The sequence below is a fragment of the Osmia lignaria genome, chromosome 1 (genome assembly GCF_051020975.1).
Source record: "Osmia lignaria lignaria isolate PbOS001 chromosome 1, iyOsmLign1, whole genome shotgun sequence".
NCBI classification, from domain to species: Eukaryota; Metazoa; Arthropoda; class Insecta; order Hymenoptera; family Megachilidae; genus Osmia; species Osmia lignaria.
This window is the reverse complement of record NC_135032.1, coordinates 12616148-12644050: the sequence shown is the minus strand read 5'-3', so window position 1 is coordinate 12644050 and position 27903 is coordinate 12616148. Positions and strand designations below refer to the sequence as shown.

Sequence of the window (27903 nt, the reverse complement as noted above, 5' to 3'; positions counted from 1 at the left end):
CATGAAGTATTAAAATAAATTATTTGTACTCAATACGTGTATCTTATAATCACATAGAGAATTGTGATACATGTAATAAAAAAAGAAAAAAAGAAATAAATTATATTCATAATACTTAGATAAGTATTATGAACTGTTAACGAAATATTTGTTAGTTTTGATCATAAGTTGAACATAATTATTGCACTTTATACCTATAAAATAATGTTTTAAATTAGCTTTTATGCGTCAATATAAATTTTTAGTACAAATAACATTATTATATACAGTTCATTATTGTTATATACTTAAGACATTGGTAAGATTCACTAAAATTGAAATTGCTTCATTTACTAAAATGTTACATTCTAAAATTTATTACAGTGTATACGTATATTGCATAAAACTTGGTGTCAATCTTTTCATCCCCTAAAAAACTCGTGTATATTGTTATTTCAATACTTCGTTATCTTTCGTTTTCCTTTTATTTAAATACTTTAAATAGGTCATTTATATATACTAAAATAGTACTAGTATCAAGCTGTTTGGTCATAAAGACATAACAATATATTTTCTATCGTATCTACATTAATATGCCAACAGAGAACTTCCGTTAATTTTTTTTAAATTCATTTACAGAAACGTCAAATAAATATTTTATCACCTGCTGTCATTTTAAAGGCTTTTTAACCACTCCTCGATAGTTTGCAAATATTCTAAAATCTCTTCAATATAAAGAGAATGTTTTAATTTGCATTGTACTATATTACCTATAGAAATAAATAAATATAAGTGTACTAGAAAACTTATACGTATAAAATTACTAAAAAATATTTCATCGATATGATACATACGTATTTGATTCCATTTCATAATTATAAACAAGTATATATTTTGTTTAAAAATATATCAAATATTATTAACAAATTATTAACACAAACCGGAAGAATTTTTAAAATCTCATTCAATATGCGAACTTTGGAATATTTGCACACATTCGAATATTATACAGGTCATAAGTACAGATAAGATTGCATGCAATTCTTATGGGAATAGTAACTGAATAATTGAAATGATTCCATTTCATTGTAGTAATTTTCTTTCAATATTACACTATGCAACTTATCTCAAATCTGTATAACCTGTAACAATTTTACGTGCACATATTTTTTTTCATTCCCTATTGAATTACATTTTATACAATTCTATAAATATTATTTTCTTTGTAAGAATAAATATTATCAATAGTACATTTATTTAGTAAATGCAAATTCTATTTGCTTGCAGAAAGCACTTTACCAACAAATTTTTCGTAACTTTACGTAGTAAAAAAATTTATACATTTTTTTACTCCCTGATTTCTTATTACTTAAACCTTTTTCATAAAGGATTAAATAATCACATGAGCGTCTAAAACTTATTTCCATCCAATGGTAATTTTGGAAGTTATGTGGAACTACCATTATTCATTGTTAATCATACTAATCAAGCACATATTGCTATTATTGTATAGTTTAAAAGAAGTGTCATACATACGTTATGCAAAATTTCCAAAGTTTTAACCATATCCTTGCATTACAAAACTCCTCACACGTGACTTTTAACATTTGAGTTTAATAACTGGTGTTCTTTAAATACGTACGAACCTAACACACTAGGAAAACCTAGTGTGTCAGACGCCTGTTTCATATGGTTTCTTGACTGTTCACTGATTGTGAACTGCGCGAAGTTTTTCGATTAATTGGTTCTAAGTAAGCTGCCGGTGCCCATCCTTCTATTCCAGTACCTATTAGTTTTACAAACCACCACCCAGCACAACCAACTTTAAGGAGTTCTAGGTTGTCCCCTTCACGCATAGTTACCTCTGACTGTCCAACTGCGCAATAATCAGCCAGTGCTACATATCTTCCACCCTAATTGTGAATAAAAATTACATAACATTAGCTTCATTTAATAATATAATTATTTCTAACAAAAAAAAAATTTACAGGAGCTGGACCAGGATTTTCGCTAAAAGCATCTTCATCGTCCGTGTTACTATTTTCTGAACTCCAACCGACATCATCCTCCGTTGATTGTAAAAGATCTGTAATGTTTCCTACTACACTACTACCGTCAACTGAAAGAGTTCGCAAAGATCCAGAAACACTGCCTTGAGCTTCCCATGAAATCGTCTGGCGCAATGGTCTACAAATATTTGGTATAACGTTATCATTATTGTTTTTGTTCTAGGTAAATGATATTACTTACTTATGATTGGTTTTTCCGAGAGCAGAATTCTGTTTTCCTTTAAGTTCAGCCAATTGGGACATTAAAACCCCTTTAATCTGACGCACCCAGGATTGTTTGACTTCAACAGTAGATGCTTGTATTGTATGCACTTCGGCTCGACCCTGAAGCCAAATTTCAAAGCGTCTTGCATCGCCTTTAACTGATTCTGTTAGTCCAATTTGCGACATCTAATAAAAATAGGATTATAATTTTATATATAATAATGAAATTTAATAGAAATATGAAATATATATGTAAAGTTACCTTCAAATATCTTTTAAAATGGTATGTAGCTTTATTGTGAGCTTGTGGTTTACTATGCTTACAAAATATAAGAGCCTTTTCATACAAAAAAATATGACGCTGAGATGGTTTCAACCTAAGTAATCGTTCTCGCTTACTACTGCTCCATACGCTAAAAGAGCCTTGTAATAAGAGCTCGCCTTGTGCATTTAAATCTTCCTACAAATAATATTAACTTTTAATGAAACATTACCGAATACAATTAAATATTGAACTTACGGCAAATCCTGTAATAGCAGTCTGATGCATGCTGTCGTTAACGCATTTCAATACAACAAGCATACAATCTAACGCTTCTTGTAACTCAGTGGAACATGATGGTTCCTCGCTGTATTTTAAAAGATCTTTCAATAATAACTGATATTTCGTTATACGTTGCACAGGTTTTAGAAGGTATGCAGCCAGAGGTAATTTATGACCGAGTCTTTGTTGGCAAGTTGCAAGAAACTGAGGTTCGTTTTGTATTTGTTCTCGCAATTTTTCAGATCTCGGAATATTTTGACAGTAATAACTATATAATCTGAAGAATACGTCACGCTAAAAATAAATATATATTTTATATGAAATTGTTGAAAATGTTTCCTTAAATTAATCTTAAAATGTATCAAAAATATTTACCCTTTGTACAAAACACAATGCAACAAGTTCAGTATTTGAAATACAATTTTCTAAATCTCTTAAAAACGTTTCTCCATGAAAAATATAAATGTCTTCTAAGTTACCAAATAAAACATCTCCTTTGCCTACTAATGCTGCCGGTATTAAATGAGCCATTGCTTCGTTTGTTAATTCCATTTTATATCCTTTAATTATGGAACCTAGCTCGGCAACGTAAATTCGTTCTGTTTCAACAAGTTCCGCTAAAACATGTCCTCGTTTTAAACGCAAAGCTTCTACATCTTTAGATTCACTTTCCGGTGATGATGATTCTCCTTCTATGGGACTCATCTCCATCTAAAAAATATTACAAATTACAATAATTGATTATTGTACACGTGTATATTAGATTAAATATACTAATTTACCTTCGGCATCGTGTTAGCTTTTTTTAGAATTCTACCAGGTTTTACAATTTGAGGCAGTGATTGCAATGGTTTAACTGGTTCAGGAGTTACAGTTTGAACTGGTCTTGCAGGTTTAATTAATTGCTGCTTTAGTGTCATAATTCTTTTATCACACATTAAAGACACATCTTCTATTCTTTGTAGAACCTATCGCATTTATTTCACAAAATAAACACAATAAATTCGCAAAAATAATACTTCACAAGATACACGTACTTGAGTAATAAGAGCTTTTGTTTCCGGCATTATAGAATCTTGAAAAATACATCTGGGATGATGGAATTCCTCTGCAGTTTCAATTAATTCTTGCAATTCTTGAAGTGCTTGATCAGGCGGTGTTGAGTTATTTTGTGATGCAAGCAATTCTATTCCGCGTGTGCACCATGCATTTGCCTGTTATGTATAATTGGAAGATTCTAATATTTAATTTTTAATAACTTATAATGTAAATAATTACCTTGTCTATACGCTCCATTAGTTCTCTACATTTGGTTAACATATGTAACCGTCTTTCCAGCCTTTGACTTAAAATAGTACAAATTCTCTGTAGTTCCACACATTTAGGTTCTACAACATCTGTAGGACACTGATGCCTCCCAGATAGCAGTTGTTGACCAGCAGATATTACTTCCTCTGCTCGTTCTATATCTCCCTATAAATTTATATAATTTTATTGATGTTTAATCGATATTAAAATAACATTGACAAAAATACTACAAACAGTAATTGAATGTTTTCATCAATTTTCGTTGTTCATCTAAAAAATTATTCTAAAATAAAGATACTATCTTACGTGCAGTGCAAAGTGAGAAATAACAATGATATTCATTCTCCAAATCTGTCATGCCAATACAAGGCATGAATTAAATCCCTATAATTTTATTCATCAATGAACAACATTTAATCTTATATTATGTATATTATATTTATCGAATCGACAAAGACAATGATATTGATAGAGATTTAATTCACTAACCCATAAAGAAATTATTAAAAGTAATAAAGTTTCCTTTTTTTTTGTATTTTAAAATATAGTAACACAGAATTTAAAAGTTGAAATACTAAATTAGTATCACTTTGTTTAAAAATGTAAATCTATTACAAAATATACGTATTTTGTTAAGTGGATTGCTTACCAAGACCCAAATCCACATGGTATGCAACAAATAGGACTATCGACAAAATGAGGAAAGCGGTGCGAAGTAACATTTGTGCATGATGTGCATTATATGTATATGTGATTGCTTAGAAGAGTATCCAAACCAGAATTTGCATCAAAAACTTTTAATAATTAAACCATTTTACTGTTAAATTTTATACTTTATTAAAACGAAATTCGTGTAATACTGGTTTGAATATTATATCTTGCTGATTTAAATGCTTTGTGAACATTCTCGAACTTAAAATTATTAATATTGTAGCAGTCTTATCTTTTTAGTTTTGGTTGTGATAGACTATTTGTATGTGATAGTTTTTAAACATTTACATATAAATATTAATCTCTTATATTTGTAAGGTAGATGAAGATATTGATCTGATATATACTTGTTTTTTCGCGTTTTAATTTAAAGTAATTTTGCTTAATGGTATAAAATAATATAGATGTATAAAAAAATAAAGGTACATACTCTACATATTCTCTGAAATGCTGATGTGTCACAGAGTAATTGTTCAACCCTTGCTTGAGTCTCCCCTACTTCTGTCATCTCTTCTATGGTTTTTAAATGTTGGTCCAATGTTGCTTGCAATTCTCTAAAGTCAGCTTCGAATTGTCTCAAAGCTAGACAATGTCTTAAACGAGAACTATGATGTGACCAAAATAAATCAAAAGTTCGTTCTGTTTCTTCTAGCTGGACAAGTAATCTAAAGATAAATTAACAATTTTTAATTAGGCATAACTGCTTAATTAGGCTCTATAATATACAAAGTTAAACTACTTTATACCGTTCTATCGCTGCCACATTTCCTAATCTATCAGCCGTTCCTTTTCCAGTTAGTTGTCTTACACTGTCCAAAAGTGCTTCTCCATGTCTTGCAGCACTAAGAATTTCTTCTTTTAATTCATTATATTCAACTTGTTGTTGAGATAATAAAGATGTCGTTGCTATAGTATTGTTAGGAAATTCAATCTCGGCTAATCGCCGTGTAAAAGAGTCCAATGCAAGAGATACGTCTTGGGTCATTGATGAAAATTTTTCTAAACTCTAAAACAAAACAAACAAAAAAAATAGAAAAATAACGTTTAAGTTCATTACATCTATTACTTACAATTCTATTTTGAATCCAAGTGTGGTGACAATATGGTAAAGTGCCACTCAGTTGTTCAGTTAATTGATCTTTATCTATAAATTCATGAAGTTCAGCAACATTTGCTAAAAATATAACTCTAAATTTAAAGTCTTCCCTAAATAATTTATTTGACACTTCTGAAATAGCTTTTTGTAAAAATCCAGCTGGACGTAGTACATACGCTACATGAACTAAACCAGGAAAAAAGCCCTATAGGATAAAAGAACTGAATTAAAATATTTAGCTTAATTGTTATATTTCTTGTTATACTAGCACTACATTGCCTAGTACATATACTTACAGAAATTTTTAATAATACAGTTTTTACAGAATTCCATTTATCATTTCTTCTGTCAATTATTAAATGAAATCCAAGATCAGCTTCTTGTAACCTGGAAATCAATAAAAATATACTTAGTAACTATTCTACATCACATAAAATTTTAATAACAATACCCAAATTTAAATCTCACGTTGGCACAGAGGTAAGATATAACATGAGACGTTGATAATCCACATCAGATAAGTTGTGAAAATTGCCATTATCAGGAAAAGTAATTATGGGGCAACCTTCTCGAGTTTTCCCTCCTATAATTATACATGTATAATTAAATAACATACTTGAGTGATATTAATTAAATTTTATTTACCTGCTATAATAGCATACTGTGATTGGAGAAGGTCAGCAACATCTCGAATTGCCAAATCCCCATTTTCAATTTCACCAGTCATACTCTCTACATCTTCTGTAAAATATAAACTTATGTAGTTTAAAATTTATAACAAATATAACATTAAATAACATACAATATTATGGTCTATAATTGTAAACTGTCATTATATTGTAAGTTCACAATTAAAATTTTGTAGTATGATTGTAGAGATGTTTAACAAAAGTTATTTTAACAAAGTATAGAATTTATATTGATGATCACCTATACAATATTTACTATATGTCACTGTGAAACCTCAGAGTGTACTTATATGACCTTGCTGACTCCAACTATCTGAAGTAGTCTCCTGCTATACCTACAGTATTTCAGTTGTAACTGTAAAATAAGAGGCTCTCAATCCTCAAGATTACATAAATAATGCAATTGACTCTTTCAAAGAGAAATTTATTATTAAAACAAATACATTAGTATTTCTTATATTCATAATTAAGATACTGAAAAAAGTATAATAGTACATATTTTATTACAAGCTAATAATACTATATTTCAGTACAATATGAAATACAGATTACAAATTTATTTATAGAGTTGTTACCTCTACCAACAACTGATAAATTAATTATACCATAGTTAAACCTGAACTAATAATAACAATTTAATAAAGTATCTGTTAATGGATTTTATAAGAGATTTGAGAAGCACTGTATTAATGAATCTCTGGACTCTTAATTTGCATGTTTGGAATGTAACTGTAATAAAAAGTCTGTAAAACTCCTGGATTGTATCATTATTTAAATTTATCATACACATGCTTAATGTATGATAATGAAGATAAATTAACAGATTGCAAAAATACAAATTCATTATTCATTGTACTGTTTTATTACATACTTTTATTTCACAGATTGTAAATATTAATATAAAAAAATCATAAGTTAAATTCTTATTCTAAATTTATGTACACACATGGTTGATGATACATACAAATACAGGATGTTTTATAAAATTAATATATACTTAGAATAATAAATACTAAATGAAGAAGAAAGCTAAAAAATATTTTATTTCCACATATTATTCACGATAATAAAGTATGATTATTTCTTTTTCAAATGCATCTTTTTGTTAGCAAGAAGTTTCTTCTTATATTAATACTGCTTCCTTTAGTGAAATAAAAAACATACCAATAATTTATTAAGTATTTAGAACTAATGACAAAATACTTATACATTAATATTTATATGAATTACTATTTCGTAAATGAAAAATTTGCAAAAGTAATTTAAATAATCTACATACATAGATCTATGAGCAAAGAAAAAGTCATGTTTATTACATAAAGTATATATTATCTCTTTAATATAAAAAGTAGAGTTTAAAACAGCACTTATATTTATTTTATATGTATATTATTTTCGTAATAATATTTAAATATTAAACCTCAAGGAAATTGTCCTTAAACGGCATTTATTTTAGTTAGAGTAATAGGCAATGCTGGTTTATTGACTAGAAGCCCAGATGTAGTTATCTCATAACTTAAACCATCTTGTAATTTACTGGCTGGTGTTAAAAAATAAGTATCACTTTGTCCTGTTTCACTAGCAATTAATAAAGGCAATAAGGCACCGCTCTCTGTTACAAAATTTGTCGATTCTAATTGTTTTTCATCGCTTATATCTTTCTTTTCTGACTCCGTTTTACTACATCCTTGATTTTGTATGTTTTGATTTCTAATCATAAATTCTAATTTTGCAAATTTTACTTGTGGAAATTGAACTTTCATAAATCTTCTAAATGTTGAGTACCCCATTATTTTTGTGCCGGGCGACAGTTTCCTACAATACTGTATATATGAGTCATATACAACTTTACGTGTAATATCTGATGACAAATGTAATGGTGCATTTTTTGCCACTTTAGTTTTCTGTTTTACTTCTTGTAGTTCAATAAATTTTTTTAAAAACTCTGTAGCAATTTTGTAAATGTCTAAAGAGAAAGTATTATGTGGAATTTTTCCATGATTTCCATGAACTCTTGGTGTGACACCATGAGTCATCAAATGCTTTCTAATTCTTTTTATTTGATAATGTGTACAGTTTTCAAGATACAAAAAAGCATCTAAACAAACTCTTCTGCTCTGATACATATACTGAGCACGTAATCTACGTCGTTCTTTATGTCTTGCTGTTTCATATGGATTTGTCAAGCATGCCATGGTGACACCCATTAAATACATATCATGTTCAGCCTTTGTTAATTCTGCAATATTTAATCTGTGCCTATATACTGACTCTGGATTTAGACCTTTGAAGCACTGATCATCTTGACATTCGCATCCTCGCTTAAATCGTTCCAATACCTGAGCTGGATTATCCTCTAGCTTTGTAGAATCATAACTGGATTGCCCTTCAATTTTAGATTTCTTCAGTTTAATATTTCTGACATTTTTCTTTGGCTTAAAAGTAGTATTTGTTGCATCTGGATATGCCTTCTATAATATCAAAAACTTTCGTATTATGTAAAACATTATCACTATAATATTTTAAATGTAAAATCATTAAATCATGGAACATATTATGATTGATACATTTAACAAAAGAATTAAATATTTTTTACATAAATATCCACTTACCTTTTCTCTTGTTTGCATGTATGTCAATTCATCATTAACTATACATTGACAATTTGATACTTGGGGTTTTATATCGCGTAGAGTATCTTGCAAGGTAATTTTTGTTTCCATTTGCATTTTATTTTCTTCGCACAGACTAATATCCATATTCCACTGTATATTATATTATGTTTTTTTTAACACTTTCTATGTCTTCTGTTAAACAGCAATATTTTAATGATAAAAACATATTAATGCAGACTTAAAAAAGGAACTAAAAGGTAAAATCCAAAAATACATTTACAACACAGTGTACAACAACAATGTTGCATAAAAACATCCTAAACAATGATCAGCTGATTACATTGTCACTTTTATATTCATATCAATTATGAAATATACCAATTATGGTAACAAATGAAATCTCAATAAATATTAGGAATGAAGAAGGATAATTATATACCTATGATATTTTATTTAAAAAAGAAATATGTTTGACACTAAGATGGTTGAAAATTGCTATGCACAACAATGGCTTTTCAACTTGGATATTTCATGACAAAAGTCAAGTTTTACTTACCTTTCCTTAACTTAAATATATAATTATATGTATAAGGACATTTATAACATTTTTGAAAAAATATCACATTTGTAAACATAAATTGTCACAGTATAAATTGCTTATACGTCTCTGTACACCGGTTAATATTCTAGCAAAACGGTCAATGATATGGCGAATGTAGTCTATGTATATTGCGTGGAAGGGATAACGGGTCCAATCCCGTATAAATAAGAAAATTTCCACGTTACATTCGCACAAATACAATCGAAACGTATATTAGCTTCGAATAATTTAATATTTGTTTAAAAATTTGTATAATATAATGAAATTATATACGTAAATAAAACAATTCAAACTCGGGTAAGTATGTTAAATATATAGATTGAATATTTAAAAACATAATGCGTTCTGCTGACAATTCATAATACTCATTTAATCTATTAATTAATATAATGTAAATATAGACGATGTGATAAATAAAGAAATAAATTTAAAACATTACGAATACGTCGTACTTATATGCATATGCGTATAGATTATATTTTTACATAATCTCACATACATAGGACATCGATCATTTATAAGACATCTACTATTACTAACAAGTTAAACTGTTGTAAACAAATCCAGTACTTAAATAAATCAATAATTGTTTAAAAAGGAGTTCCAATGATTGCTTTTATTATTTACAATTCAAATTTTAAAATCACAAATGAGAAATTGATCGAAAAAGTAGTAGAAAAATGCATAACTCAAACCTGCACATTTAGTAGAACAATGCTGATGACAAGGGCAGTTGCAGTTGTGCACTGATTTCCGTCGAAGAATCATGTTGCTATTTTAAAGAAATTTTCACAATCGATAATATTTCGCGTAGCAATTCAGTTATTACAAGGCTATTCCATTACCAACATGTAATAGGTAAATCCAATTTAGTCGCGTACGTTTATCTAATGAAATTTTATAACGATACCGGTGACTCTTTATTCGAACAACACAGCCGGTATTTCCAAAGTACATCAACGCACCCCAAAATTTCAAGATAACCGCAACGCTACCACACCGTGTAAAAATAAGATCGAAATTTATAAGAGTGATTATATTATAAACTATCACGAGCTCTGTGATTATCTGATAATCAACAATGCATTGAATCAGTATTTATTCACAAACAAACTGAATGTATCTTACAACCCTACAATTTTATAACTCGATGCCATGAACAGCTACATACAACGGACGACGACCTCTATCGTAATATAACAGAGATACGACGCCATAACGCTCCACGGTGGAGGTAAAGAGAAGATGAAACAACCAATCGCAAAAGACTCGATTTTCAATAGAGGGGTAACCGCACGTGACTTGCAGCATGTCAGTGTCAAAATGCACAATTAAATCAAAGCAGATTCAATTTTAGTATCTGATTATTCCATCACTGAATCAGAAATTTACTCATTCACCCAAAACAGGTGTTACTTGATTAACATCTTTTCTTTGCTACACTGACATTATAAAAAATAAATAATATAAATTTTGCTACTAAAATGTCTTATTACACAGTTATAATAAACACTTTTTAAATATAATTCTTATCAAATGATGCACGAAACGTTTACTATTTAAATATACATTAACATAATATTTACACCATGTACCTATATAGTACATATTGTTTTTATATTTTAAAATGAATGCTGATATTGATTAATGATGTAATTCTGATTTCAAGAGACAGGCTTATTACTACATTTTTAAAATTATAATGACATAAATATAAAACATTGTACCTACATAATTTTATATAGATTGTTAGCACACAGTATTATAAAAAGATTACTAGATACAAAGCAAAAATGTCTTTAAGTCATCAGTATTGTTATAAAAACAGATACATTAAAATATACAAGATACGCCCGAAAAATCAATCGACAACAGTGAAAAACTGATAGTCTATGGACATAGAATAGAAAGGGGTTAGAAGGACTATTAAAAAGCAATGAAAATTCAATTTTAATGCAACTAATTTATATATCTAATAAAGTTGTATGAAAAACTTACCAGCTTCCAAGAGTTCAAGATCGAGGTTCCCACTCCGGCTATGACTGATACTACTACTGCAAGCATTGTAACTGGACCTGTGAGATTCCTCCATTGCGCGGGAGGCACTGCGTTTAAATTGTTCCAAAAAACTGTCTATTTGATTTTCGATGCTGGTCGGCGAGCTGGCCATCTTTTTGCGCGCCACTCCTCAGTGAACGTCAACGTGTTGGAGATGGAGATGAGAGTTGATCTCATAGATACGTATCTTGTGGTTGTCACAACTGACTCGATCTAAAGGATGAGCTACATTTTACGGTATTGAACAGGCTATTCCAGGATTAGAAGGATTATAGCGCACAAGCGAACGAATCGCTATAATTTCAACCGCTACCGTACCTTCTCCCGCTACTCGATACATGTTTGTTTGTCGTCGAGGAACGCCCGGAACTGAAACGACGCATAGCATACTGCAGTATTTTTGCGATAGGTGTCGCGAATATCTGTAAAATTGGCGCGCATGATTTATCAATTATTTTTATATTGCGTTTGTTCGTTGCAAAGGAAATTGTTTGATTTATACAATAAAATAACTGCTAGACCGAATACCTGTTTTATTTAAATGGTCCTATGTGTTAATTTTGTCGCTGCACGTGGAAGCCCTGTTAAACGTATGAAAGACATATTATTAAATAAATTTTCATTATACATGAATATGAATATTCTGTATAATATATCATTTCCCACTTAAATTAAATTATATTATTAAGTTATTTTTGTTTTTAACAATTTATACGTACACATGTAAGTACTACTAAATCTGTAAAACTTTCAGTAGATAATACAGAACAGTTAGTATACATAAGGTGGGGAGAGCGCTGTGGAATGGTAGGAGAGTTGCGAGTCGTCACTCGTATTGTAGCGCTGATGAAGTGCGTACAATTTTTTGTCAGTTGTGTGGGCATTGGCAAGTGTTAAGTGTGTAGAATTGATCTGTTAAAAAAGAAATAAAGTTTATTTCCAACTATGGGTGGTAAGTACAGAAAGCTTTTAATGTGCACCTTTATCTTTCCACAGTTTTCTGCATTTTGCCTGAAGGTTACGTTCATTGAGAGTTCATTTAGGGTGTGTGATAACGTCGCCGGTAACCGGTCTTGACCCAATGACCTTCATATGATTTATATCTCCCATAGACAACGAATAATAACCTCTTAAAATGTAAAAATATGTCATTCTTATTTTTCCACGCTATCGCAATTATCTATTTACTTACACAAAATACGTTTCATTGTAGTCTCTTTCCATCGACTGTAAACCGTTCCTCTCATTTTAATTTATTTCACTAAAATCGGTTTGGTTCGCGCTCATCTTAGCGATTTTCCTTCATACGCATGCGCACAAACTTTTTGCTTTTTCATAGAAACTTGGCGCCAATTTAATATTTTGTATTTCAATTATGGTATATAAACGCAATAAAGATATTATACTTGGTTACCTATAAAATTATGAATACATATTAATAATGTCTTTTATTTATTCAGCTGTAAAATAAAATATACATGATTAAAATTTGCATAATAAAAGTAAAAAAATCAAATTTTATGAAAATTGCTTTATACTTAAAATTTCAGTTAATGTGTAAATATATTTTATCCTTTGTTAAATTAGATAGAAAATTCCTTCTGCATAAAATAAGAACTCATACCAGTATTCCTACAGTTTATTCTTAGCCGTCTGGGGGAGAAATTGCGGCTCCTTGCCAAATCTCGTCTATCTTTCTATATTTATTTTACAGGTGATAAAATTACTCAAACTTTATAAAAAAAAAAATTCGTATCCACGCCACTCTTATTTACATGTATCCACTATCTTTTTAAATGATACATATCTAAAGACCGATGTATTTCACGCATCTACCACTCATTGTAAACGTTTATTTTCAGTTTTAATTAGTCTTCGTTCGTAATACTTAATTTAATACTTCTGTAACCGAAGATTATTTAATACTGTTACGATAACATTAATACATCTATTGATCGACATGCCATGGTGATGTAACAGTAAAGATATACCCACAAGAATCTTCATTCATGAAGAAAAAAAAAAGTAAATTCGGTGCTGGCAAAATACTTTTGTCAAATAACGTTTGTTTCAATACAGCCCTTTCTATTATAAAAACTAATCATTTGAATTCGTTAGATAAATATTAAAATGAAATGTAGGAAGTCACGATATAATTGCATGTAGTATTTTGTATATAAAATTCGTATCAAAATGAAAAGTATATTATTGCAAGTACCTACAGTATAGTAATGTGAAAGCGGAAGCTTGGATCGTTAAGTTCATTGTACCTCAATTGACACAGGATAAACGAGCACTATTTTTATATAACTTCAGACTTGACCTTCGTTTTAGTTGGCTTCGGTATTCTAGTTTATAATGTTCATCTAAATACACCATGAAGATCAATATACATTATTGCACATATCTATAGATTTCTAATTAAATCAAAGAACATATCTATTTCTTCTTATCTTTACCTTACTTCATACGCCGCATTGTTATCGTGATGTTATTGTAATTTATTTGATGATCAATCAGACTTCGTTTACAAGTTGCATTCCTCGAAATAATTGAGAAATAAGTCGATATTATACCAAATACATAGATGTAACTGAAAAGATATTAAAAATTAATAATAAATCTGGTTAAAGTTCTATTTATTCGCTTCAACGTATTATCGAAAGCATACTACCACCAAGCTATCGATACTTTCATGCAGTAGTTGGATCGAAACAAAGTATCGATATCTATTTGGTATCGAGTCAGAGGTATCGGTACCTCAAATATCAAATCAAACAATGAATGAATAACAATGTTCTTTTTAATTTGCAAGAGTTATTATCAAAAATTTCATTTCCTAGCTAGATATAGTTTACATAATCGAGGGTTCATAGTGCCGACGAGATAAAAATAATAAATGGCACTAATTAATGTGGTCGTTGTACAGAGAAAGTGTCGATTCTCAGACGCGTGGTATGATCATATAAGGAAATCTGGTCAGACTTGGGTGACAAGTGCTTGACCTAAGGCAAGGCATATGAATGCATTTTGTACAAACGCGAGGCTCGGTTGCTATTATAAGCTGGTCGGCTTGTATAAATATAAACCTGTGTGGCACAACGACGCCGGCACTCTGCCTCTCGGGTTTCGTCTGCGTATTACAATATGCGAGAAGCCGAGCACCGCGTTTCTCATAGCCAAGATAAATGTTTCGTCCTTTTTTTTTCACCCCTAGAAAATACCAGACACGCAACACGAATGATTCTTCTGCCAAAATCCGGATCTTCTGGTGATGAATTTACGAACAATCTAATGTCGAAATAAACATTATTCTGGCAGAGATGTAGAAATGTTTCATTTCATAGTTTATTTTACTCGAATCTTGGACGCAGTTTGGAATTTAATTTCATAATTTTAGGATATTAAATATTACTGTATTACCTTTGTATCGAAAACGATAAATAATCATAGTTAATTTAAGAAGAATCGAGGTTGTTTCGGAGAACACCGGTAGCAGAAATCTGAGCTTTTCTCCTGTATCTATTCTCTTTCACGACTCCTTTCTTCTTTCTTACACTCGTGACTCGTTGCTGTTCCGTTGCATTCATTGCATTTAATTTTACCCACGCCTTTGATGGAATCCACCTTCTTGAAAGAATTTGTCGACTATTTAAAGATACACACAATGCTACAAGCTTGCAACGCAATACTTTAGAACTTTTACCGTTTCCGGTTTCTACCAACCGGAAACCAAATGCATATCCTCGAGTATCGAACACATCGATTAATTCGTTTATCGATAGCAAACGATAAACATCAATTCTACTATTTGAATTCACTATTTTATTGATAATTAATTGTTTCTATGATTATAATGATAACTTCGTGAGATGCACCTAACATAGGAAACCTAATATCTTATTCAATGTCAATACGTATAATGCAACCATTCCAGAAACGCGAACGGTACATTTTCAAGGCTCGAAACTGCATGAAATAATTCTAGAATTGTTACATATTTGATGTAGTTACACAAAACACGTGTTGTATAGTAAAGTTTCATAATGATTGAATAAGAAATTTGAACTTTAAATAAAGAAAGCAAATCTCGTAATAATTATATACACTCAAATAGTAGCTAGGAATGATAACTCATTATCATGAATAGCAGTATAGTCAATCATTTTATTTCTTATTTAGAAGCTTTTTTTTCCCCCCGAGTCTCTTTATCTTACGACACACCGTTAGCTTAATGTTCAGATAATGATTAAAAATAGAATATTATCCAGGAAAATTAGACTCGAATTTCGAGAAATTCGGTGTCCCGCTTAACACACACTGGTGCACTGGCATTTACGAAAGAGAAATAGAAATAGAAAGAGTTATAAATAAAACGTATTTGAATTTCTTATTGGTGAAAAACAAGTTGAACGCAGTTAAGTTCACGTGTTTAAATCCAGCTCCAAGCTATTTTTATCATTTTTAATTTTTAATGTATTCACGGTTTAACATTTGTTAGACCAAAAATGTAATCACTCCCACAATCAAAACCTACGCTTGCACTTATCTTCTACTATTGTATAATAATTCTGTTGCTATTATTAGCCGACAACATTTTTTCCTGTATGTATAATTAGTAGGATTGTCTTTGCTTTTACATAATCATTAGAAAGATAAACAATAAAGCTAAGTCAATGGCATTTACAAAGTTCAGGATGTTATCTTCAATGACCTACTTATATCGAGGAAAAAAGAGTGCATTCTTATTAAAGTCGTATTAATGATGTAATATCATAGACAATCCAGGAATTAATGTTTTAACGTCTGCAGACAGTTAATTTCCCACTCGATAAATGACATCTATTAATATGCATAATGATATCGCAATATTATCGTGTACGATGTAATTTACAAACAAAAGCCTGCAAAATATTGGTTTTTAAATAATCCTTTTTCTCATTTGTAATCCTAATTTTGTCATTATTTTTGCCTAAATTTCTATTCTAATTATCGTCACTATTAATTACAGGATACGCCTGGGTTACATTGGCCACAAATGATGCTTATTCATTAGGAGCTTTAGTTTTAGCACATTCTTTATATCGAGCTGGTACCAAACATGAACTGGCTGTTTTAGTTACTCCTGGAGTAACAGAAACAATGAGGTGAGCAATTGCATATATTATTTTGTTATTTGATTATGTATTAATCTGAACCAACAGTAAATAAGTATGTTTAAACTTTTTTACTGGAAAAAGCTTCGTTTTTTATTTATATAGGGAAAAATTGTCAGCAGTTTTTTCTGTAGTAATGGAAGTAAATGTACTTGATTCAAAAGATGAAGCTAATTTGGCACTTTTAGCTAGACCAGAGTTGGGAATTACATTCACTAAATTGCATTGTTGGAGATTAACTCAATATGAGAAATGTGTTTTTCTTGATGCAGATACTCTTGTGAGTGTATAAAATCAATTTCTATGAATCAAGATGTGACTATTTTTTAATTGTTAATTTATGTACCTCAGGTTGTTAGAAATTGTGATGAATTATTTGAGAGGGAAGAACTGTCTGCAGCCCCTGATGTGGGTTGGCCTGATTGTTTCAATTCTGGTGTATTTGTATACAAACCATCTCAACAAACTTTTGCTTCTATTACTGCCTTTGCTGCTGCTAAAGGTTCATTCGACGGTGGTGACCAAGGTTTACTGAACTTGTACTTTAGCGATTGGGCACATAAAGACATTTCTAAACATCTACCATTTATCTATAATATGTGTTCTACTGCTGTATATTCCTATCTTCCTGCTTTCAAACAGTAAGAAAATCTACTTATTTAATTATCACCTTTTTGTATGCATTAATTCATTTATATGTGAAGTATAGTTTAATATAAATACAAAATGAAATAATTATAAATACTATTGTTTACCAGATTTGGAGATGATGTTAGAATAATACATTTTATTGGTATTACAAAACCATGGTTACAGTATTTTGATACATTAACTGGTATTGTTCAACCACCAGTGGATTCTGTACATTTGCAGCCATTGTTGCAGTTATGGTGGAATATCTTTTGTGAAAAAGTGCATCCTCAACTATCATCTGTCATGGTGAGTTTAATTATTCTTTTTATGTAGCATAAGGAGTGTAATGCTTATGAATTTTCATACAACACTGTATATACTACTGTAGAAAACGTTTTATTTTGTGTGGTATTATCAGATTATAAAAGTTTATATCTCGGATAAGGAAGCAATAAGTTACTAAATTAAATGTTAGGAAATCAGGTAAGATTTTATGTAACATGCTTCTATTGCTTTTGTTAAGATACCATTTATACTGTACATTTTTTTCAAGTGTGTATAAAAATAATATAGGTAACATATAACTACCTTCACACATTATTACATGTAGAGTTAAGATTGTATATATTGCACATAGCAAGCATATAAATAATATGTATATTGTTGAATAAAATTATACTAGTGCTTATTATTAGTAATTCAGAGTGGCATTTACTGATATGACTTTTTTTGTAATATTTAAGTTAGAATTTTGTCCAAGTTCAATCAAAACTAAAAATATGTAACTTCTAAAATTATAATACTTTTTTTCATAGGTCAGTGTCCGTTTTTGTTTTTCGCTTTATTTTATATAAATTTGGATTTCTAAAGCTTTTAGCCTACATACACAATTTATTTGTTGTAAGTACCATTTGAGATATATATATCAGAAATACCACTCTACACAATTATGTGGTTTATAATAATATTTTTAGTATACTATACACATGTTCTAAGTAGTAGCATTTGTATAAGAAAAATAGACACTGTTATATTAGTTTTCTACTAACCAACTGAATGTGCATTTTTTTTTTTTGTTTTGGCATGATGCTTGCATAGGCCACCGGCACATTGGCACCAATTTGGCACGAATTTTCTCCTTTATCGTTTGATCCCTTTATTCCAAGACGTCCTGTTTATGCAAATATTGTACAAGACAAAACACAGAACGATGTTCATTTAGGACCAGCAGATTTTTCAGAATTTAAAGACCCATGGGAAGACTATTATATGCAAGACAATAAGACTGAACAATATTATTCCATAGTTGACAGATCTTCACCTATATCTATGTTAAATGATCAATTTAATTATTTAAATATCGTTCATCAAAATTATGAATCACCACCTGAACATAATAGAGAACTGCACCATACTCAACAGTACAATGAATGTAATTCTCCTACACATACTCAACATTATCATAATCAAGAACAATTTAATGAACTTAGTAATAAAAACGTCCAAGATTCTTTATTTCTCTCCAAAGATATCTCAAAAGTTCAATCAGATCATTGGCAAAATCTACACAGTATTGAAAATTATGTACCTATACATAGTTCTCCAAGCAATCATTCCAGAGAATCTCAACATCAATACAATGATCATCAATATAATTCTCAAAGTTTGTTTGAAAGTAGTAACAAATCAGTATCAAAAGAAACAAGTAAACAACATAATGAATCTTATGTTGACCATCAATGTAGTAATCATGATAGCGTAAATAATAAACAAACTACACATCATGAACAAAAGAATCAAAATTTTTATTCTAATGAACAAATTAATTTCGAATTTACAAAACGGGAATTCTTAACTGATCAAACTGCAAGAAATAATCTTTCAATTGAACAAAATATTGAACAAAACAAAATTCTAAACATTACAGACAAACAGACTATTGCACAGATATCTACTAGTCCTCATCCTGTTTCCAAACCTTGTACAGATTTCCATAATGTAGCATCGCAATCTGACTCACACATAATGGAAGATGTAAACAATTCAAATGTAAGTAATTGTTCCCACATATTTTTCTTTAAAATAATGTTAGATTGCATTTCTTTTTGTAATCTTTTATAATCTACTTTATGTTTCTTCAATTTTTAAGTATTGATTAAGAAACGGCAACTCTAAGAATTCTTGGAACATTACTTGCACTTTTAATACAATTGGTGTACAATTTTATTAGAAAATGTTTGTCAATCCTGGCAAGTGTTACATATTCCAATATTGTTGGTATATTAATAATTTTTTAAAATTTAATTGAGTTTGTTTTGTTGTGAATTTATACTAGATTTGTTCGTTATTTATTTATATGTTTGTAACACATGCAATTTATATAGGATAATTACATATAGCAATTGCCTAAGGTAACTTGTGCAGATAACATGTATAAATATACTAATATTTGTAACTAATTTATGTTCCTTTATCTTTCATAGTTATCAAATTATAAATAAAATAAGTATTTTTTATTTCTGATTTCATAGGCTGGTCTTGCTGGTGCATTAGCTCAGATGACATTAGGTGAACCCAGAAGCGCTCAACAAATTGCATTAGAAGAACATATGCGAAAACAAAGTTGGGAACAAGGACAGATAGACTACATGGGCCGTGATAGTTTTGATAATATTTGGAAGAAAATCTGTCAAACACTTTCTCTTGCACCTCCGCGGTTACCGTCTCCTCCAAAGGTAACTGATTAAATCAATAAAAATCATACTTATATACAAATACAATATATGTAATTTAATTTATAGGAAACGCAAAAACCTGCAGAAACCACGACTGATAAGACTGCTGAATCTATTAAGCCTACTGAATCTATTGAACCTATTGAATCTACTGATGAAACGGATGCAAAAGCTGGTATGTTTTATTTTCATAGAAGAAACCTACACAAAATTATGTGCTACAAATATATTGTGATGATAAAGATCACATTATTAAAAGTACTTGAACTGGAAAAAAAAATTACTGAGCTAAAAGACTTACTTCTACATTATGTGGCAATTATGACTGCATATTAATGTAAAGTCATTAAAATATAATTGCAACCAGTGGCAATTTAAAATTGTGTACAAAATTAAAAATTAAAGTGCTCATAGTGCAAAGCCATTAACTGTTTTTTAAACACGCTTTGCGATTTTATTTTTCCCCTTTTTTTTAATACAGCATGTGGTATTTAAACTCATATTTCAAAATGGAATTTTTACTATAAGGATATACTGTTTAATTCAAAAATGAAATCAGGCGATAGCTATTAGTGAACTCGAAATTTTGTATGTGTTTTAAAAAAGTGAAAAATATGTTTTTTATACAGTTTATCAAGTTTAAGTGTTTGAAACAGGAACGGAGGACAGCAACTAACAGATCCTGGCGCCATAGCATTGCTACGTCTTGTAATGTCGTTTTGCTTTAATGGGGTAAATATTTTGAAAACTCGCATCATCACAGTCGCGATTTTTATCATTGTATTTCCAAACAATTTAGAAATATTGATTGAACACAACTAAAACAGCACACAACTTAGATTGAGATTTACATTATTAAAATTATATCATTTTATAATAAATCATATTTTTATAAATCATGTCGTTTATGGTATTTTAATATAACATGTAATATTTAGCAATTTAATTTAGTTCATCTTAATATTCATTATAAACTTTTAAATGTTTAGTTACACTATGTATTGTAGAAGAAATTTTATTTGTGCTAATGTAAGCAAATAATAATTACTAGTTATATAAAAATTTCATTAATCTTATTTTTACCCTGAAATAGTTTAATGATAAATTATTCTTTAATTCTCCAAATAATAAGACTTTTGTCAAATAATTAATTAAAGTGCTTCATTTTAAAAATACTAAACATATTTCATACACCTTGCTTGTTTTTGTTTTAATTGGGAAAATGTTCAATGTTTAATCACCATGCATGATTAGTTCACATTTCACGTACTTCAAATTAACAATGGATGTTTGTGTTTCATATAAAATAACATTTAATAAGAGCACTTTTGTTAGTTAGGCAATTTTTTAGGTATTTTAGAATATACCACTAGCAAGTAATTTTAGAAAATAAAATATTACTTATGTATGTTTAAATATTTGTGAATAATTTTTATGTATAACATATGATTAGTTATATGTTTTCATTCATACGTTTTTTGTCATTCAAGTCAATAAAAATTAATCAATTAACTCCTGTTAAACAAAGGTAGAAGTTTAAGCTTTAAAATTATATGACAAAGAATGTATTTCTATAAGTTATTGTATTTAAATATATAACATGATTATTTTTCTTTTATTTAGCTCAGGCAACAACCACTCATACGGACGAACAATCTCTAGTTAACAATGTTCCTATAACAGACAGTAAAAGTATGATACCTAAATTATCAGAGAAGGATGAACAAGTTATTAATGCTGTATCTTCTGCATCAAAAAATAGGGAAGAATTATCAGAAGAAACAGATCATTTTTCTCAGAAACCTTTAATAGAATCAGAAAAATCAATTGGTATGCTAGTGGATTCTCCTCCTGTACAACTTTTAACACAAACATCTCAAGAAGAAGTTGTGAAACTTGATACAAGTTCACTACCAAAACAAGCCCTACAGCTGACAACTGTATCTACAGTACCACCTAATGTAACTCAAACTTGTTCAATTAAAGAACAGAAATTAATTACCCCAACAGAAGCTGTTATAAGTAACATCTCAAAAGAATCAGATATTAAAGATGATACGCATGCAAAAGAATTATCAACTGCTTCTGAAATTCTAACAATTAGTCCTGTACCAATACAAGTTGCAGAATCTGTTCTTCAAGCAGAATCAAAAGAATCTATGTCAGGTTCTCAAAAAATGACATCAGAAATTCTTTCTACTACAGTACCATCTGTCCATCAAATAGAAAATAAAACATATATAAATAGTTCAGGTTCTTCAAATAAGCTTATGCAAAATAAGGTCACATTAAGTTTGAATAACACTGCAACAACAAAAAATATTGATATTGCCTCTAAATCAAACGAATCATCAATAAAATCAGAAGAAACCTCACAAATTCTACCACAAATAGAACAAATACAACAATCAACTCCTGCTGTTACAACACCTTCAACAAAAGAAATTGAAAGTTGCACTAAAGAAATGGTGGAATCAGTTAAATCTCCATCTGAATTTGAAACAACTAAAACATCGTTACCACACGAAACTCCAGTTAGGCCTTCAAGAACAAAGGAATTAAACATTCCTTCAACAAGTGCAAAAGCTACAGTACAAGATTTAAAAGGTCAAGAGAAGGTAACAAAAAAGGTTGTAAAAAGATCTGCAGAAAAATCAGCATCTGAAAGAGAACCTATAGAACCAACTGAAGGTGATACTGCTGAAAAGAAAGTTGTAAAAAAGGCAGTAAAAAAGGTTACAAAAAAAGCAAAACCAAAATCAGAGGAAGCACTGGATGATGGTGCAGAAAATGGCAGTTCTAATAAGCAGAAAAAGACTGTAAAAGTTGTTAAAAAAGGTACAAAAACTTCGCAAACTCCTGGTACTGATACAGTTGTTCCTGAAACTTCATCATCCAGTACTTCTAATACTCCAATTCCACCTAAAAGAAAAGCAAAGCCAGTTGCTAAAAAATCTGATGTAGAATAATAATTACTTTATATGAACTGACAATAATTATCAAAATATTTTTAATGAAATTTGAGTATTAGAAGTTATATCAAATAATAAAAGGTGATACTTACTAGTCTCTTTCAATATTTTTTATACTTTTAATACATTTTGAATTGTATCACCCATACTTTTGACATAGTTTTGAATGCTTTGAAAATTATTGCACAACATATTCCAATGTTATGTTCTGCTTCATAATTTATACATATTTTATTACATGTCTTTTATGTGTCAATGCTAAATAAAGCTCTTTCATATTTTTTTCTATTTATTTATATGATATATATATATATCTTTAAAGAAAAATTAATATCATTTGTAATGTTTTTAATATGTGTCTGAACTAATTTTATATTCTCTTTAATTAGCTTCAATTATTTAATAACTCATACTAGCTTCAATTTATTTAATAACTCATACATAAGTAGCTTTATTTGATCAACATTAGAATCAACATTCTCTTGTCAAAAGTGTAAAACAATGTATTTCATTTAATTAATAATTTATAAACCAAAAGATGTCATGAATTTTTTCTTCACAAATTTCATACATCTATCAATTTATATCTGTATGAAAAAGTTTATAATTTAAAAAATACTTGTGTTGAGTATAATCATTAAGATTAAAATTAAACATAATTTTATTTATTACTCATTTGAAATTATTATAGTCTGTAAAAACTTTTAATAATTTAACAATAAAGTTTATTTGTACTTATATATCCTTATGCAATTGAATTGTCCTTTTTTCCACTGTATTTATTTCATACTTATGTTTAGAAATAAATAGTTGCATGTCATGAAATTTGTATACATTGTTTTTAATAGTACCCATGTTTTCCAAAATTATTTTGAAAATATAAGGTTTTTTCTATACTACTTCAATATCAATTAGAATTATTGATTCCTGTTTACTTAAACTGTATTTCTAAATAATTACTTTTCCTTATATATTACTATATACATATAGATATCTTATTAATTAATTTACCTAATAGATAATTATTTATTTTAATGAAAATTACAAGTTGTAATATTAATATCATTAAAAAATTAGATAAAAACACGTTATTATTTCATACCTGATGGTTAGGGGCTATCCCTACTGCCAGATATCCCGCACAGAAGGCGCAAGCTTGCGCTGCAAGTCGAAACGAGTCTATAGTCTATAGCAGTCCTTACACAGTCCGAAGGAGTATGGTCGCTTGTACAGATTTCTGTGAGTGACAAGTATCGGCTTTTTAAATTAAAGAAAAAAAAACGTAAAATAATGATTTATCATAACTGAAGTGAACGGAAATTAGTGTAATGATTAAAGATATGGCTGATGATGAGGCCATACAGGCCACCAACGATGATGCAAGTGAGTGCAAAAGGTACGCGGTTCAACTTGGTTACTGGTCTGATCCATTTATCAACTTTTTCGTAAAACAAACTGGACGAAAAGCGCCTGAAATCAATCGTGGTTATTATGCGAGAGTAAAGGGAATCGAAGTGTTTGTTGACAAATTTCTCAAGGTACGTGTTAGTTCATTTTCATGAATTTTATAATTGCAACTTCGAAATTGGCATAACCTAGAACATGATAGAAACAATCCGGGATACAGCTGATTTAAGTAGCAAAGGACGTGCAGTGCCGGAAACCTTGACCTGGCTGAGGCCCTGTCCTAATTTCCGAAGTTCTCCTTTTATCATGGAACAGTAATATAATAAGTTAATCTCACACAAATGTTGGAATTTCTGGATAGAGTCAACATATAATTTTTTAAAAATATTTGTAATTATTAAATTTCTGAAAATGCAAATTAAGAATTGTTTTGTTCTTCCTTACATGGATAATAATAATTCAATGAAACATAAATGAAATAAAATAGATGTAACTTTGTATCCCTATATTATAATTTATGTACTAATGAAATTGCATGAAACTTTATTATGGTTCTTAATTAATTTATAACAAATATAGCTATCTGGTGAAAAAGGACAAATTATAAATTTGGGTGCTGGATTTGATACACTTTATTGGAGACTCAAAGAAGCAGGAAAAAGTCCAGCAAATTTTATAGAACTTGATTTTCCCAATATCACTGCTAGAAAATGCTATCACATCAAAAAGCACAAACAATTGATAGATATGTTGAATACAGAAGGTAGAGTATTAAATCTATGTAATAATAATATATTTATGCAATGTATGTATTGATGAAATACAGTTAGTTGCTATTGCTTTTTTTTTACAGATGGAGAAATTAGATTTTCAACAACAGATCTACATGCTGCCAATTATCACTTGGTGGGAATAGATCTGCGGCACATATCTGAACTTATCAATAAATTATCACAGGCAGAAGTTAATTTTAACTTACCAACCATGTTCCTTACAGAATGTGTATTAGTGTATGTAGACACTAGTGCAGCTTCTGCGTTGTTAAAATGGCTTGCTGGAAAATTTCCAAACAGTATTTTTGTTAATTATGAACAAGTAAACATGAAGGATAAATTTGGTCAAGTTATGTTATCTAATTTACGTACTCGTGGATGTTTACTGGCAGGTGTAGAAGATTGTGAATCTTTGGAAACTCAACAAAGACGGTACATATATTTATCTATCTTTTTACTCATACATTATCTTAAAATTATTGAAAAATATTCCAAGAAACTAATTTCTACTTATATTTTAGCTTTACAATAAACAATTGGGAAGGTTCTAATGCATGGACAATGGTAGAGGTCTATGATTCACTGCCTCAAACCGAGCGTAATCGAATTGAACATATAGAAATGTTGGATGAACGAGAGCTTTTGATTCAGTTATTGCAACATTATTGTATCTCAGTTGCTTGGAATGGACAAACATTTAAAAATTTGTCTATAGCACAGGGTTAGCTTTCCTAACTCCTGTAAGTTACTCCAGGTAGTAATACTGTATCATTAAAAGTCTATAAGCTTGTAAGTACATATGTGGTAACTAATAATACAAAATCATTGTTTATTAATGAAATGAATAAATTTTAAACTTGAATTTTCGTCTGAATTAAATTAATAGGTTTGTTTAGAATACTTATATATTCAGTAAAATTAATGTTATTTTGAAAAATAGTAAATTCTAACTTAACTGAAAATATAATATACAAGGTGTTTGGCCATGGCTAGACATCCTTCGACGGTATGACAGCTGGGATGATTCTGAACAACTTTTTCCTTTATCAGAATGCTTGTTAAGGCTTAGTTTTTGAATTATTAATGAAAAACACCGACCAATCAGAGTTCGGGTTTATCCGCGGGAGTATTAGCTACGAGGACCGAACTCTACCGCGGCCGCGAGTAAACTAACCGCCGCGTCGGTTCGTAGCCGACACTCGCGCGGCTGCGCCTGCGCACTGAGTGCGCTTTGATTGGGCGGCGTTCTGAATTAATAATTCACAAACTAAGCCTTAACAAGCATTTTGGTAAAGGAAAGAGTTGTTCAGAATCATCCCACCTACCACCCCTTCAAAGGATGCCCACCCCTACCTGAACACCCTATATTTATAAACTTTCTACAATTAATTTTCTTCATTATTATTATTTTTTTTAATATACAATTTGTATATCATTGCTTAAACAATATATAAAAACAATGATTTAGTACACAGATATTTAATTTCATTGTATTGAGTTTTGTTTTCATTATGATTATATTTGTGTGCTATAAATTTCATGATATTTGTAATGAAAAAATAACATTGATGAAAGTTTGAAATTCTTTCATGTCTTTGAACTGCTAAATATAAAATAAAGTTCAACAGGATAAACTCATTTATTGAATTCCAAACAATTCCATAAAAAATATATTTTAAACGTTTTTCATTCTTCCTTTAGTTGATTTAAACATTTCTAAATCCATTATTTTCTTATACAACGTACTACTTTATACTATAAAGACAGTATTTGGTGAATAATTGTATTTTTGCGTATACTTTAAGTATATTCATATACTTCTTACTGTGTGATTATAATTCAAATTAGTATTATAAATTATAAAATAATAATATGCAACGAAAATGTGACTTTATTTAAATACGAAAAATAGAGCAGTATACATTTCGAAAATCAATATTTAAGTATATCATTTAAAATGCTGCTGCTCTTGGTGTACACTTATAACTTATACTAATATTAGGATATAACATTGTCTTTTGTGTTAGAAAAGAATCTTATATACAGCAAATTGTATTTTCCCAATCATCAGCATAAGTAAGTATATGAGTTATAAAACGTTAGTAAAAAAATTCTCAGGAAATAAATTATCAGTAGATTCACGAAACAATATTTAAATTCATTTCATTCTAACAGCTTGAGTATTTAAAGATTTATGTACTAATCAAGGAGCATCAGGGTTATAACATATGCAAATTAAAAAAAAGTATTATAAAATTTATGTTACAGTTATACAGCTATTCTTCACTTTTATTATGTTAATTTTCTCCTAAAGGCTTATTAGATTATAAGATACATTATATAGAAAAAGTAT

General features: G+C 29.4%; 4 protein-coding genes and 1 long non-coding RNA gene across 12 annotated transcripts; 2 read left to right on the top strand and 3 right to left on the bottom strand.

Annotated features, from left to right (window-relative positions):
* Nucleotides 1-168: 168 nt before the first annotated feature.
* Nucleotides 169-12734, bottom strand: LOC117606309 (guanine nucleotide exchange factor DBS). Of its 4 annotated transcripts, XM_034328628.2 has the most exons (18): nt 12594-12734; nt 12403-12455; nt 11815-12296; nt 6557-6652; nt 6380-6494; nt 6208-6298; nt 5886-6116; nt 5562-5821; nt 5246-5480; nt 4075-4269; nt 3834-4010; nt 3579-3764; nt 3172-3507; nt 2773-3090; nt 2515-2712; nt 2230-2438; nt 1968-2166; nt 169-1892 (listed from the first exon to the last, which is right to left on the bottom strand). In XM_034328628.2, exons 3-18 carry the CDS (start codon nt 11984-11986, stop codon nt 1665-1667), a joined length of 3246 nt encoding a protein of 1081 aa, XP_034184519.2. In that variant the 5' UTR covers nt 11987-12296; nt 12403-12455; nt 12594-12734; the 3' UTR covers nt 169-1664. The 4 variants fall into 4 exon arrangements, with proteins under 4 accessions (XP_034184519.2, XP_034184520.1, XP_034184522.1 ...); XM_034328629.2 differs by lacking the exons at nt 11815-12296; nt 12403-12455; nt 12594-12734 and adding an exon at nt 10512-11324; XM_034328631.2 differs by lacking the exons at nt 11815-12296; nt 12403-12455; nt 12594-12734 and adding an exon at nt 6842-7046.
* Nucleotides 7875-10460, bottom strand: LOC117606313 (uncharacterized). 2 transcript variants are annotated; one of them, XM_034328638.2, is made up of 3 exons: nt 9772-10460; nt 9213-9407; nt 7875-9071 (listed from the first exon to the last, which is right to left on the bottom strand). In XM_034328638.2, the coding sequence occupies exons 2-3, from the start codon at nt 9357-9359 to the stop codon at nt 8037-8039; spliced, it is 1182 nt and encodes a 393-aa protein (XP_034184529.1). In that variant the 5' UTR covers nt 9360-9407; nt 9772-10460; the 3' UTR covers nt 7875-8036. The 2 variants fall into 2 exon arrangements, with proteins under 2 accessions (XP_034184529.1, XP_076549347.1); XM_076693232.1 differs by having other exon boundaries at nt 9213-10460.
* Gyg (glycogenin 1) lies at nt 12685-23638 on the top strand. Of its 4 annotated transcripts, none has more exons than XR_004581946.2 (10): nt 12685-12826; nt 16886-17021; nt 17136-17310; nt 17382-17671; nt 17789-17969; nt 18762-19712; nt 20195-20398; nt 20465-20573; nt 21055-21130; nt 22022-22161. XR_004581946.2 is itself a non-coding variant. In XM_034328626.2 (9 exons), the coding sequence occupies exons 1-9, from the start codon at nt 12820-12822 to the stop codon at nt 23365-23367; spliced, it is 3399 nt and encodes a 1132-aa protein (XP_034184517.2). In that variant the 5' UTR covers nt 12685-12819; the 3' UTR covers nt 23368-23638. The 4 variants fall into 4 exon arrangements, 2 of the variants coding, with proteins under 2 accessions (XP_034184517.2, XP_034184518.2); XR_004581947.2 differs by having other exon boundaries at nt 21028-21130; nt 22022-22059; XM_034328626.2 differs by lacking the exon at nt 21055-21130 and having other exon boundaries at nt 22022-23638.
* LOC117606316 (uncharacterized) lies at nt 13393-24610 on the bottom strand. Its single transcript, XR_004581948.2, has 3 exons — nt 24473-24610; nt 14334-14467; nt 13393-14240 (listed from the first exon to the last, which is right to left on the bottom strand). It is a non-coding gene; the product is annotated as an uncharacterized LOC117606316 (long non-coding RNA).
* LOC117606314 (leucine carboxyl methyltransferase 1) lies at nt 24546-27758 on the top strand. The gene is made up of 4 exons (XM_034328639.2): nt 24546-24908; nt 25357-25540; nt 25631-25982; nt 26072-27758. The coding sequence occupies exons 1-4, from the start codon at nt 24699-24701 to the stop codon at nt 26274-26276; spliced, it is 951 nt and encodes a 316-aa protein (XP_034184530.1). The 5' UTR covers nt 24546-24698; the 3' UTR covers nt 26277-27758.
* Nucleotides 27759-27903: the final 145 nt, after the last annotated feature.